The sequence below is a fragment of the Dermacentor silvarum genome, chromosome 2 (genome assembly GCF_013339745.2).
Source record: "Dermacentor silvarum isolate Dsil-2018 chromosome 2, BIME_Dsil_1.4, whole genome shotgun sequence".
In the NCBI taxonomy this organism is placed as follows: Eukaryota; Metazoa; Arthropoda; class Arachnida; order Ixodida; family Ixodidae; genus Dermacentor; species Dermacentor silvarum.
In genome coordinates this window covers 14,079,602-14,093,084 of record NC_051155.1, presented here as the reverse complement: position 1 = coordinate 14,093,084, position 13,483 = coordinate 14,079,602, and the positions used below count along the sequence as shown (strand labels likewise).

Genomic DNA, 13,483 nt, shown 5'->3' with positions numbered 1-13,483 from the left:
TGCGTGAAGCAAGTGAGCTTAGTGCATTTCAGCAAAATTTCTACGCGTTCGTTTTTTGTTTTGTGGGACTGTGCTTGCTGTCTGCTGCAACTCGAAGTGTTTGGAAGCCTGGTCGCTTTCTCCAGCCCTGCCAAACTTGCGCGTACTACATTGCTGTAGTTTATAGTTCTGCCGTGTTCTAGGCAATTATTGTGCGAATGACTCTTCCGCAGGATTCTTCTCGTTGTTAGGCGCAACAGGGAAGGGGGGGGGGTTAATATTTTATTTCCGGCAGCGAAAAGAGCGCGGTAGAAATGCGCTCAAGCAGGTTATCAGAAGTCGCGCAGCGTTCATTTTTTATTTTATGAATACTGCCGATCTCGAGATCGTTGCAGGAAGGGCATACATATAAATACAAGAGAAGCACAATCAAGTAATTTATACATGGAAAGCACAAAAACACTCACAAAATTAATACATGAAATTATTATCAGCAATAAGCTTGGTATGAGTGAAGAAATAGAAATCACGAAAGTGACAGGATGCGCAATGATGCGATCAGATTATTCAACGAAAATATCGATATGGGCTTTAAAAAAATTGTTCACAGAAACTTCTCAGCATGTCCATTCATTTCCAGCATAGCTAATGTTACACTGCGCTTCTGTGGCAACCGTTAGCGCGAGCGCAAAGCGCAGACATCAAAAAACAGGCACCCGAAGACGTTTGCAGACGGCGCCAAAGGGCATGACGCGTAAGGCTCGTCGACTTTCGTCGGTGGCGCGGACGAGTCGGCGAGACATGACCGTTGGAAGTCACGCGAGCAACGCGAGCTGTGTGCGCGCGTGCGTGTGTGTACCAACGGCGCCTACTCTTCCTTCGGACGCTCACCCCTTCTCCCAGTTTTCCGACGCGATAAGTTGGCGCCAGGTGCTTGCAGGAGCGCTTACGAGACGGTTGTGCCCATTTATGGACCGATCTTGCGCCTACGTTCCTGATTAGACCAGACCGTGCCTCGTGTTCCAGGCAGCCGTGCGAATCTCCGCATGGCTCGCGCGGCGCCAGCGCCAAATACTCCCCTGGCGCAAGGATGGAAGTGTCGAAGGTCGCCGCTGGGCCAGCGCGCGCCCTTGTCCTCTACTGCGCGAGCGATCGCGTCCGTCGTTTTCGCGACGGTGAGCGCGACCTCATGAACCAGGAAAGGTGGCACGCAATACTGCTGTGTTGTTGATTGCCACAAAAGCCTCGAAAGGTCGAAAGCCGCCCGTGAAGTCCTACAGAATTCCGGTGAGGTGGTACGAGGAGGACAGACGACAAGCGTGGATAACTGCAGTGCGCCGAGTCAAGTAAGCCACGTACTTTCGCATTCGCGTGCAATATCACGGCCGCTTGATAAAAACGCAATAGTAATGTGCCTGTATTTAGCGCATGGCCGTTTGTTTAGACGTGTCGCGTAGTTTAATCGTACAGTGACATTCGCCGTGTTAGGTTAGCGGTAAATGCATACGTGTAGCGCCGCTAAGCTCGGCGACGCGAGCTCAATTCCCGGCCACGGAGCACGGAGCGATTCCCGGCCGCTTTTGCATTTCGATGGGGGCGAAATGCAAGAATACAGTTCTTACCATATACTTTGATTTTTGTGCACGTTAAAGAACCCCCTGTGGTCGCATTTATTCCTGAGACCCTCCATTACCACGTGCCTCATAATGATATCGTGCTTTAGGCACGTGAAACCCACGAATTTAATTGATTGTACTGTTCGTTCACTCGCGATCCGCAAAGACGAGCTCAAGATAATTATACCCTTTTTCCTAACGCTGCAACTTAAATTCCTAGTTGTGCAGGCAACAAAAGGAACCGCGCGCTATTTGTCTTTTGAGTGGTGGCAATCCGTATTTAATTCAAGCTGCGGTCATTGCTGCGTCAGTAAGCGGCAGATCTAAAGCAGCTGCCCGAGACGTGCGCGTTATGTTTGTTGCTTGGCCATGCTTTCTATAGGTTTACAATATCCAAGCATGCATGCTTTAAAGTAATTGCCCCCTTGCACATTCTTCATGCTTCACTCTTCCTGCCAAGAATCTTGGTTTCGTGTAGTAGCCGGCCATCCGTGTGAGCTTACTTCAGCTGCGGCGGGGTATTCGCCCGATGAGAAAGCAGATTTCCTTTGATGAGGCAAGTACCGCTAATTCTTACGCTCGTGCTGCTGGTCCCAACGTAATCGCTGGTTACCGTGATCTGGACTCATTTCCGCGGAGCAGTTTGTACAAGCGATTTCTCGTGAGCAGTGAAAAGATACCTTGCTCAATAATGCAATGAGTTGCCATGACTCTAACATCTGCATTGAATAAGGCATGATATTTTTACGCGAACGAAGAATTAAGTACAGGAGACTATTTACAAGTATATTTACAAAAGATAGCTGCAGCGCTGGGCAGATCAGCCGATAGCTCGAGAGCCCAGAGCAGTTCGTCTTCTTCGTCTAGGCGCCCGCGCGCCTCGTTCAAACAACCAAATACCACACGCGTGTAGCATAATCCCCCGGCGGCAGAAGCGACGTCCCGGAGCGTCTAAATGTCATCACTGGGAGGGTGATACTGCTTCAGTCGTGTAACGTGAACGATATCACTGGATTGGGAAGCAGATGGGGCGTCAGGGGCTATCTCGTAGGTGACGGGAGTCACGGCACGAATCACTCGGTAGGGGCCTGTGTAACGAGACAGCAGTTCTTCTGACAGGCCGACCTGACGCGACGGAGACCATAGAAGCACCAAAGAACCAGGCGGGAAGTGCACGTCGCGGTGTCGCTGGTCGTGCAAACGCCGTTGACTCTCTTAGGAGTGCAGAAGGCGGCCACGGGCAATTTCCCTTGCGTGGGCAGCGCGGGCGACGGCGTCAAGTGCATATTCACTGGTGGGTGCTGCGTGAACAGGGATGCTTGTGTCGAGGGGCAGTGCTGGTTCTCGGCCGAACAGAAGGAAAAATGGCGAATAAGCGGCTGTGTCGAGGCGTGAGGAATTATACGCAAAGGTGACAAACGGTAGAGCCAGGTCCCAGTCAGTGTGGTCGGAAGACACATACTTCGCGAGCATGTCTGTGAGAGTGCGATTAAGACGCTCCGTGAGGCCATTCGTTTGCGGATGGTATGACGTGGATAGCTTGTGCCTCGTGGCACAGGACTGCAGGAGGTCCGAGATAACTTTTGACAGTAATGTCCGGCCACGGTCTGTGAGAAGTTGTCGCGGAGCTCCATGTAATAAAATCACGTCGCGTAGAAGAAAATCGGCAACATCTGTGGCGCAGCTTGTAGGGAGCGCTCGGGTGATGGCGTAGCGCGTGGCGTAATCTGTGGCCGCAGCGATCCACCTGTTCCCAGAGGTAGAAAGAGGAAAAGGACCAAGTAAATCTAAACGAACCCGAAAGAATGGTTCCGCGGGAATGTCAATTGGTTGAAGGTACCCAGCAGGGAGCGTCGACGGTGTCTTGCGCCGCTGGAATTTCTCACACGCAGCTACGTATCTTCGAACGGAGCGAGCAAGGCCTGGCCAAAAGAAGCGTCGGCGGATCCGGTCGTAGGTACGTGACACACCGAGGTGACCGGCAGTGGGGAGGTCGTGAAGTTCGTGGAGAACAGCCGAGCGAAGGTGTTTAGGGATCACAAGGAGTAATGCTGGGCCGTCGGGGTGAACGTTGTGGCGGTAGAGTACGCCATCTTGAAGTGTGAATAAGCGAAGGGAGCTGTCGGCAAGTGACGATTCCAGGCGGTCAATGATGACACGCAAGGACGGGTCACGGCGCTGCTCGTCGGCGAAATGGACCAGAGGAAAAACAGAGAGAACGCAGGCGTCGGTGTCAGTATCAGACGTAGAGATCGGGTCTTGGACTGGGTAGCGAGAGAGACAATCTGCGTCCTGGTGTTGGCGTCCCGACTTGTACGTCACTGTGTAGGGATATTCTTGTAGTCGGAGAGCCCAACGACCGAGCCTACCAGTGGGATCATTGAGCGACGAAAGCCAACACAGCGCATGATGGTCTGTGATTACTGAGAAGGGCTTGCCATATAAATATGGGCGGAACTTTGAAACAGCCCAGACGAGAGCAAGACATTCGCGCTCGGTAATCGAATAGTTGCGCTCTGCAGTTGTCAGGAGCCGGCTAGCGTAGGCTATAACGTGGTCGTGTCCGTGTTGTCGTTGCGCTAAGACTGCGCCGATCCCATAACCACTGGCATCGGTTCGGACCTCTGTAGGTGCGGACGGGTCAAAGTGGGCCAAGATCGGTGGATTGGTCAGAATCGTGATAAGGCGTGAAAATGCGGCAGCCTGAGGGGAACCCCACGTAAAGGGCACGTCTTTCTTCAGAAGTTCAGTGAGTGGTCGAGCGATTTCTGCGAAATCTTTCACAAACCGTCTGAAATAAGAGCAGAGCCCCACAAAACTCCGGTCGTCTTTGACAGACTGAGGTACAGGAAAAGCTGTTACTGCTCGAACCTTCTCCGGGTCGGGTTGTACTCCGGAAGCATCGACGAGATGGCCGAGCACTGTAATCTGTCGGTGCCTGAAGTGGCACTTCGATGAGTTTAATTGGAGCCCAGCCTTGCGGAAGACGTCAAGGATAGCTGCGACGCGCTCAAGGTGAGTCTCAAACGTAGGAGAAAACACAAGGGCGTCGTTAAGGTAACAAAGGCAAGTTGACCATTTGAAACCTTGAAGCAGAGAGTCCATCATCCGTTCGAACGTGGCGGGGGCATTGCATAAACCAAACGGCATAACCTTAAATTGGTAGAGGCCATCTGGAGTGACGAAAGCGGTCTTTTCTTGGTCTTTGTCATCGACGGAAATCTGCCAATAACCAGATCGAAGGTCAATGGACGAAAAGTATTTGGCACCGTGAAGACAATCAAGAGCGTCGTCAATTCGTGGTAACGGGTAAACGTCCTTTTTAGTGATTCGGTTTAGGTGGCGGTAATCAACACAGAAACGCCACGTGCCATCTTTCTTTTTGACGAGCACCACCGGCGACGCCCAAGGGCTCGACGAGGGCTCAACAATGCCTTTGGCGAGCATCTTGTTGACTTCCTGCTGAATAACTTGCCGCTCTGCCGTGGACACGCGATACGGTCGGCGATGAATGGGAACAGCATCACCAGGGTTTATCCGATGCTTAACAAGGGACGTCTGACCAAGTGGGCTATTGTCAGTGTCAAATATGTCGCGATAGGAAAGCAAAAGGCGATATAGGGCGGCTGCTTGGCCAGGGGCGAGGTCCGGAGCGACCATGGGACGTAATGGGCCGTCGAAGTTCAAGGCATCCTGTGGGTTATCAGGAGGATCTGGAGATGCGTCGGCTGCAAAAGCAGTGACGTGGTCGTCTGTCAATGACCGGAGCGTGGCCACCGCTATGCCTTCAGGTAACACTTGCTTCGTCAAGCCAAAATTGACAACGGGGAGACACATCCGATTAGCGGCAAGGGTAACGACGGAGTGTGGCACAGAGATGTCGCGCGCCAGGAGGACATCACGAATAGGGGCGACGACATAGTCGCCATCAGGCACGGTTGCCGTTGAGGCCAATTCGACGAAGGTTAGGGCTTTTGGAGGTAACCGAACAAACGCTGTAGTGCATAGGATGTGCGGTTGTTCGGGGCGAACGTCGGAAACAAGAGGAAGCTCGAGGCACAGCGTACCGGTGGAACAGTCGATGAGGGCAGAATGCGTCGTCAGAAAGTCGAGCCAGAAGATTAGGTCATGAGGGCAACTGGTCAGCACGGAGAACAGGACGGGAACTTGGCGGCCAGCAATTCCTACGCGAGCAGTGCACATACCACAGACGGCAACAGTGGCGCCATTGGCGACGCGTACGGATCGAGTGACGGCAGGCGTAAGAACTTTTTTGAGGCGACGAAATAGGTTAGCGCTCATTATGGACACTTGGGCTCCAGTATCAATCAATGCCGTCAACGGGACACCATCTACATCTACTTCAATTAGGTTCGTGTTCGTGAGGAGCGTCAACGGAGGATTTGGACAGGACGAACGTGATGCAGCACTACCTCCAAGAGCTGCATGGCCTATTTTTCCGTCCGGGAGGGTCCATAATTGGTCGGCGACGAATAGCGGCGTGGCTGGGGCGACGGGGACCGACGGCGCTGAGGTGACGGCGAGCGAGTGGGACGACTGTCATCGACGGATACGTGAGAGCTAGAAGGCATACGGCGGGGCGAGTAGGGGCGAGGGTCGGCATATGGGCGAGGAGACGGGGAAAAGTAGCTCGAATACGGCGATGTCCAGGAGGTGCGGCAGAGGCGAGCGACGTGGCAATGCGGTGGCAACGAAAGCAAATGGGCTTGTCGTCCGGAGTTCTCCACTCTGTAGGGTTGCGGTACCTGGGACGGGAATGCAGATCGCTGCCAGGCGCAGCTGTCGGCACCAGTCGGGCGTCAGCTCGGGAGATGGAGCAGGCAGCAGGAAAACCGAGGTTGGCAAACTCTTGCCGCACAACCTCCTGAATGAGGGAGATCGCTGGGGCTGGTTGGTCAATGGTGGGGTCAAGTGGGCGCGGAAGGAACGTGGCAGGACTGGCAGCCTCGAGCTCGCGGCGAACAATACGCGTGACGGTCTCATTGGAGGGGGGTGAGGCGGTAAGGGCGACGCAGGACGACGTCGCAGCCGTGTTAGGGAGCCGGGAGAACTGTGGAATGACGCCGCGGCTTTTGGCGAGCTCAAAGCGGCGGCATTCCTTGACAATGACGTCGATGGTAGACACATTGTTGAAGATGAACAAGTTGAACGCGTCGTCCACGATCCCCTTGAGAACGTGGCCAACCTTGTCAACTTCGACCATGTTCTCGTCGACTTTCCGGCAAAGAGCTAGCACGTCTTGTATGTACGAGACATACGATTCAGTGGAAGACTGTACTCGTGTAGCAAGCTCTTTTCTTGCAGCCTGCTGCCGACCAGTCGGATTTCCAAAGAGGTCGCGGAGCTTCTCCTTGAAAGCGTCCCAGCTAGATATCTCCTCCTCGTGTGTCCGGAACCAGACACGAGGTGTTCCGCCCAAGTAGAAGAGGACATTAGCTAGCATTATGGTAGGGTCCCAGTGGTTGTTGCGGCTAACAAGCTCATACATGCGTAGCCAGTCATCAACGTCAACATTATCTTGGCCGGAGAATAAGCCAGGATCGCGGGGAGTGGCAACCGTGACGTACGTTGTGGTTGGAGTTGCAGTAGTAGCAGCAGACGAGTTGTCGTCACCGGGAGCCATGGCGGAAAGCTGGACGGTGCGGCCGCTGCGGAGCTCCGTGGTGAGGACGGGGAACGGCACGCTCCACCAAAAATGTTACGCGAACGAAGAATTAAGTACAGGAGACTATTTACAAGTATATTTACAAAAGATAGCTGCAGCGCTGGCCAGATCAGCCGATAGCTCGAGAGCCCAGAGCAGTTCGTCTTCTTCGTCTAGGTGGCCGCGCGCCTCGTTCAAACAACCAAATATCACACGCGTGTAGCAATATATATTAAATATTCATATAGCATGATATAAGGCATTAAGCACATATGTAGTACTTAGATCGTTAATTAATTTTATTGGCTTATTGGTGCCTAATGCATGTGTTCTTTCTGTTCCGACAGTGCTGATGCCACTCGTAGCCAAAATGAGAGCAGCCGTGTGTGCGCGTCCATCGACCAACGAAACCAACCGCAATCGTCACCGTCTCTGCACATCTATGCAAGCATGCATGACCACTTTGTGACTGCATCATAGAGAAATAAATGTGACTAAATTACTGAACTCGGTGTGTACCTCTAGCTCAATGTCGTATACAATCTTGTTGGACACCTCCACGCGCACTTGGTTTTCACATCACCGCCCACGATTTGATCAACACCCCAACCAGCACGGAAACTTACACACACTCTTTCGCCAACGTGTTAAGAATAAGTGAATGTACGCACACTTGAATATATCCGCACTATATACGCACAATAAGCGACAGTACTACATCGATAGCGCACGAATGGTCGAGGCTGAATGTTTCGTGACGGTCCACAACAGTAAGCGAGTTACTCGCGATAATACACATTTGCTACAAGGTACTCCAATGTGCAAAACAGCTGCGTTTCAAGCCTTGTGCGCTGGAAGAACAAATGTATCGGAGCTGAGCACACCCGCAAGCGATTAGGGAGAAAATAATGAGATAGTGGCCGCACCGAGGAACTTAACTGTGTCGGAAACTGGCAAGCCGCTGCTTCAAAATATTTTCCAAATAAAGTACAAAGAGCAAAACACACTAATCCTGATTCAATTCATGAGCGGAATGTTTGGATAGCTTGAAATAAATATTTAGCACCGATTTTAGAACAAGCACAATATACGCTGCTTGCGCCGTTTGGACATAGGTTAATCAGCTCCGAAAGCGCTTTTGCATGTCCTCTGAAGCTGTGATCAAAGCTTCGTCTCGTTCACCCAGTCACCGTTTACAATATCTCCTAAAACAGAGGTTTTCTAAGCCGCGCCGGCGTCATACACTTCCATTGTAAACAAGGAGGCAACGGAGGCAGTTGAGGCAAGCAATGGACGCGCCACCACGTGTTCAAACATGGCAGCGCCCACGGGATCGCCGCGAAAAGGGTCAATAAAAATGGCGGCGCACATGGTTGTTTACGTCGTCATGGCAACAGAAACAGAAGCCGCGTGGCACCTCCTCTCTATAGCAGTTCCTTTTTTTGTGTATGTTTTTGTTATACCGACTTGGCCAGCGCGGAATAGAGGGATGTTACCATGTGATCGGGAAGGCAAATATTTTATGTATATTAAAAATAAAACTGGGCCCAGAACACTGCCTCGGCGCACTCCCGATGCAACAGGTGTTAAATTGGAAGCTTCTTTATGAATATACACTAATTGTGAGCGCTATAGTTCGGTACACTCACTCATGGGTGAGTGAGTGCTCACTCACACTCGCACTCATTTCAAAGGCGTGAGTGCGAGTCAGTGCCAGTGATTGTGAGTGGAGGCGAGTGCGAGTAAGTGGAGTTGAGTGTGAGTGAAAGTCAGTGCCAGTGACTGTGAGAGTGGAGGTGAGTGCGAGTGCAGGTGAGTGCGAGTGGGTGCGAGTGAGTGTGAGTGCAGGTGAGTGTCTGTGAGAGTGAGTGCAGGTGAGTGCGAGTGAGTGCCAGTGAGGGGAAGTGGAGGTGAGTGCGAGTGAGTGCCAGTGAGTGTGACTGCAGGTGAGCGCGAGTGAATGCCAGTGAGTGCGAGTGCAAGTGAGTGCCAGTGAGTGTGAGTGGAGGTGAGTGCGACTGAGTGCCAGTGAGTCGGAGTGCAGGTGAGTGCGAGTCAGTGCGAGTGAGTGCCATTGAGTGTGAGTGAAGGTGAGTGCGAGTGAGTGCCAGTGAGTGTGAGTGCAGGAGAGTGCGAGTGAGTGCCAGTGAGTGTGAGTGCAGGAGAGTGCGAGTGAGTGCCAGTGAGTGTGAGTGGAGGTGAGTGCGAGTGAGTGCCTGTGAGTGCCAGTGAGTGGAGGTGAGTGCCAGTGAGTGCGAGTGCGAGTAGTGCCAGTGAGAGCGAGTGGAGGTGAGCGTGAACGTGAGTGAATGTGGGGCCTGGAAAAAATTATGGTAAGTGAGTGTGAGTGAGTATTAGCCCACACTGCCGACATATGGTGCTAGAGTCACGACTAGACCGTCCAGAGCAGGAGGAAGATAAGCTAGCTTAGCGGCTCGGGAAGCAAGAAATGGAACTCAAGAACCGTTCAGCGCCTAGCTGTTGTCTGCAATAGTCTGTGCGGGAGGTTTACCGGGAGACGTTAAGACGCGGCTCATTGTCGATCATCATGGGTCCGTCGGCTACTGTTTACGGAACTGCCGCGCGGGCGCCTATCTCGAAAACGATCTGCGATGTGGCCGAAGTGAGCCCGCGGGAGCCTCATCTTCAAAGCGATGTACGATGGGTACAAATTGCATGCGCCGATTGCCGGTAGCTTCGTATGCGCGTGCTTTCGACGTTTAGTTCGCGTTGAAGCGACAGCCAGCGCGAAGGTCAATTTGCTCGCTGCCGCCAGCGCGCTTTCTCACTCCAGCGTTTTGACGAGTTTCTGCGGTCATCGAGCGAGATGTGTTTGTTTACCTGTGCACGCCTTACAACGTGTTTGTTCATTTACTTAGTAAGCGAATATTTACAACTTTATACGGCCTCTGATAAAAAAAAGAACTAGCCTTACTTCGTAGAGCTGTCTACTAATTTGCTATCACAATCGATGCTTCGCTTTTCGGGCAAAACTGCGACTTTTTTGATAAGGGACCGCACGACTTCTCGTCTCTTTTGCAGCGCCACGCAGAATCTTGGTCTGATGCCCGATGGTACAACGCGGTTCACGTGCAGGAGTGTGAAGGTGCACCATTTCATGGGCATCAGCGCCTTCAGTCAGTACACCGTGGTGCCGGAGATTGCAGTCGCCAAGGTGCGCCTTGAACGCGCCCCCGCTGCTTACAGTTGGCAGGTCCCGGAAGCCTTAGTTTTTGCTGCCGCTCTGATTTAGTGACTTCTTAGTCCGCACGGGCAGTGGCCAAAGAAGGAATCGCAGTCATGCAAAAAAAATCGACAGAAAAAGTGATCGATTCGCTTGTCCCGCGACAGCGCTTAAGGAACACCTATCGAAGTACGAATCATGACCAATAAATTTAAAGAATATAAACCGACTTGCTCCTGTACTGCGCTATCTATAGCCTAACTGCTCCACACGATTACCTTGTGTAATCATGCACCTTATGGACTATTACCTGCCACTAATTATTCAGAATTAAAAGCGGTGAGTAACTAGAGGGGTTAGAGGCGGCAGAAATATCCTAAATTTTGAAAGGCGGGTCGTTATAGGGAGGAAACTTCTATAAGTATCCTTGGAATGAGGCGTCCTGAACGATGAATTTCCGGGGCACTACTCGCTCGTGAAAGTTGGAAAGCAGTGACATACTACCTTTCTCGAATGGTGGTACGTTACGGGATCCTTTGATATCAGCGATAATAGTATGACGTGAGCGACAAGAACCAGGGGTCTCAGTATTTAGTCCTGCCTTTAAGAAGCCAAGGGACAATGAAGCCAAAGAAGCGCCTTCTAAATGGGCTGCATAATAATTAAGGATTAGCATTATATTGTCGCGACAACTTGGCCACATTAAAGTAGCGCGCCCTTCGTATTGGACACTGTGCTCGCCGTACCGTGGTGTTGTTCAGCACCAACAGGCAGCGATCATCGTGGCACGAGTAGCCGGTTGGACCCGGCTCGCATGCGCCACGCGCACGAGGTATCACGCGAGGAGAAAGTAGAAGGTGGTTCGACTCCAGTTTTAGAACGCGACTGCCGGGCATTCTTCACGACCGCAGTGACTTTGAGTCGTGGGCACAAGTTCGCCCTTAATAAATATCGTTTTTTTTTGTTACCATGTGTTCCTCAACATCGTTACAATATTTACGCTACGTCTCATAGTTATTTATTTCAAAATACTGTAGCCCCGAAGGGCTATCGCAGAGGGGAGTAGCAAATACAGAAACAGCAAACAAGGGAAAAAAAGATGCAGTAAAGATCAATGGTTAACCGTATAAACGAGGAATTCAGTACGCGATAAAGATCGAACTTGGCCGGGTAAAGTGTTCCACAATTATATAACGGGGACAAAAAACTGTGTTTAAACGCATCGATGCCGTGATGAAAAGAAGACACATTCAACTCATGATGGGGTCTAGGGGATCTAGGTATAGACGGTTTGATGTTGCTGCTGAGCACAGGAAGGGAATAGGATTGGGCATGTTGGTAATTAAATTTTATACAGAATACATTGCGCAGTAAGTACAAGGCACAGGGCGAGACAGGACAAGCGCTGACTGTCCACTAAGGTTTTATTGCGGATCCTCAGCATATATATGCACACACGTGAATATGCAAATAGCAGATTCCGACATAGAGGATGAATGTAAACTGCCATGTGACATCTACACCAAGAAGTCAAGCTCTTTCTTTCGTAAAGCCACAGACGGCCGACTGACGCATGCATCTCCTGCCCATGGTGTGTCGGTGGCTTGTGTGATTTCCCTATAGTCGGGCTGTAGCGCGACGATACACAACAACGGTTAGTTTGAAAAGAGGACCGAAAGGTGGGATCGCCTCACATTTTTTCCAGTGGGCAGCCAGTTGACCCTCAGTAGCGATGCAGCCGGCTTTATTATCGTGCTCGTACAGACGTACATTCAAGCAGCTTGCGGTCTGACTGTCACAAAAGTGCGTTAAATCAAAGCGCGCGCCACAGGTTTCACAAGCCAGCGAAGGAGCGCGTCGGCCCCGCGGCAGCTTCGACAGAGGGAGAGAGCACATACGCCACAGGCAGCCGGCGCGATCAACGGAGTCTAGAAGCTTTGACAAGATACGCGAAAGTTAAGAGAAGAGAGAGGGGGCGAGCGCCGAAACACCCTCTCAGACCCAGACTCACGGCGAACAAAGAGAGAGATAGGAGTGCGACAGCCCGAGCGTGCGCCAACGCATGGGTCACCAGCCTTCTCGAAGAGTCTTCAGCGCCGCGGTCGAAAACGCGAGACATGTCTAGAAGGTTCCCAGGCTTTGTTCATGCTACGGCATCACGACTCCGTCGGAAGGTTCGAGAAGCGCCAGCGAAGGCAATAAAAGCTGCGTGCGGGAATCAGTAGGGGGATCAGACCGCGCCGGTGAAGAGATGTGACGTGAAGACTGACCGTCTGCGGAAGCAGGGGAATCCCCGGCAAACTAGTCGACGAGTTCCGCGAGCGTCTGCATTTCCGGAAGAAGTTCCTACTTCGAGAATTGCCTCGAGCTAAGCCGAGATCATCCTGCTCAAGACCAGCACGGGTGAATACGATTGGACATTCGTTGTTCCTATTCATTCTGTACTCTACGTGTCGGACTCTTAGTGCTTGTCGTTAATTATTTTCCCGAGTTTTGCTAACACCCATCTGAATTGCAGTGTTGTGCCTAGCCGAAGTGTGTATGTGTGTATGTAACTGCCTCATTTGAAGAATATATTGTGTTTTGATAACTCTGGGCTCGGACTCGCTCATTGGACCAGAACCGGCGTTAGCTGGCGCTCCAGAGGGCCCCTTAATAATTGTCCTTGCTTTCGTGGGGTTGTTTTCGGTATCTGATAAGTCGGCTTCGGAATTTGGCCCGGCGTTGACACCTCGTTCACGGGGTGTGTGACACTGGCCTAAGTAGTGTCTTCCACATGTCAGTGGAATTTTGTAAACAACGCCCCTCTTGCAACGGACTGCACAGGATCCGTTATAAAACCTTAGTGGAAAGTCAGCGCTTGTCCTGTCTCGACCTGTCCTTTGTACTTACTGCGCTATGTATTCTGTATAATGGTTAGATGGAATTGTGGAGAGTTAATCAGAGTATAGAGAAACTCAATGATTGGACGTGCCAATGGGAAGAGAGTGTGGCCAGCTGGCGATTTCTAAGAGTGCAACTAGGTGAAACATACCTGTC

General features: G+C 51.6%; 1 protein-coding gene across 1 annotated transcript in view; it reads left to right on the top strand.

The window, feature by feature from the left end:
- The window catches only part of LOC119439908 (alcohol dehydrogenase class-3), a 233,542-nt gene that overhangs the window by 112,290 nt on the left and 107,769 nt on the right, over nucleotides 1-13,483 (top strand). The window contains exon 5 of the mRNA XM_037704875.2: nucleotides 10,303-10,435. Within this exon, the coding sequence (XP_037560803.2) occupies nucleotides 10,303-10,435 (133 nt within the window). The remainder of the gene's footprint in view (nucleotides 1-10,302; nucleotides 10,436-13,483) is intronic.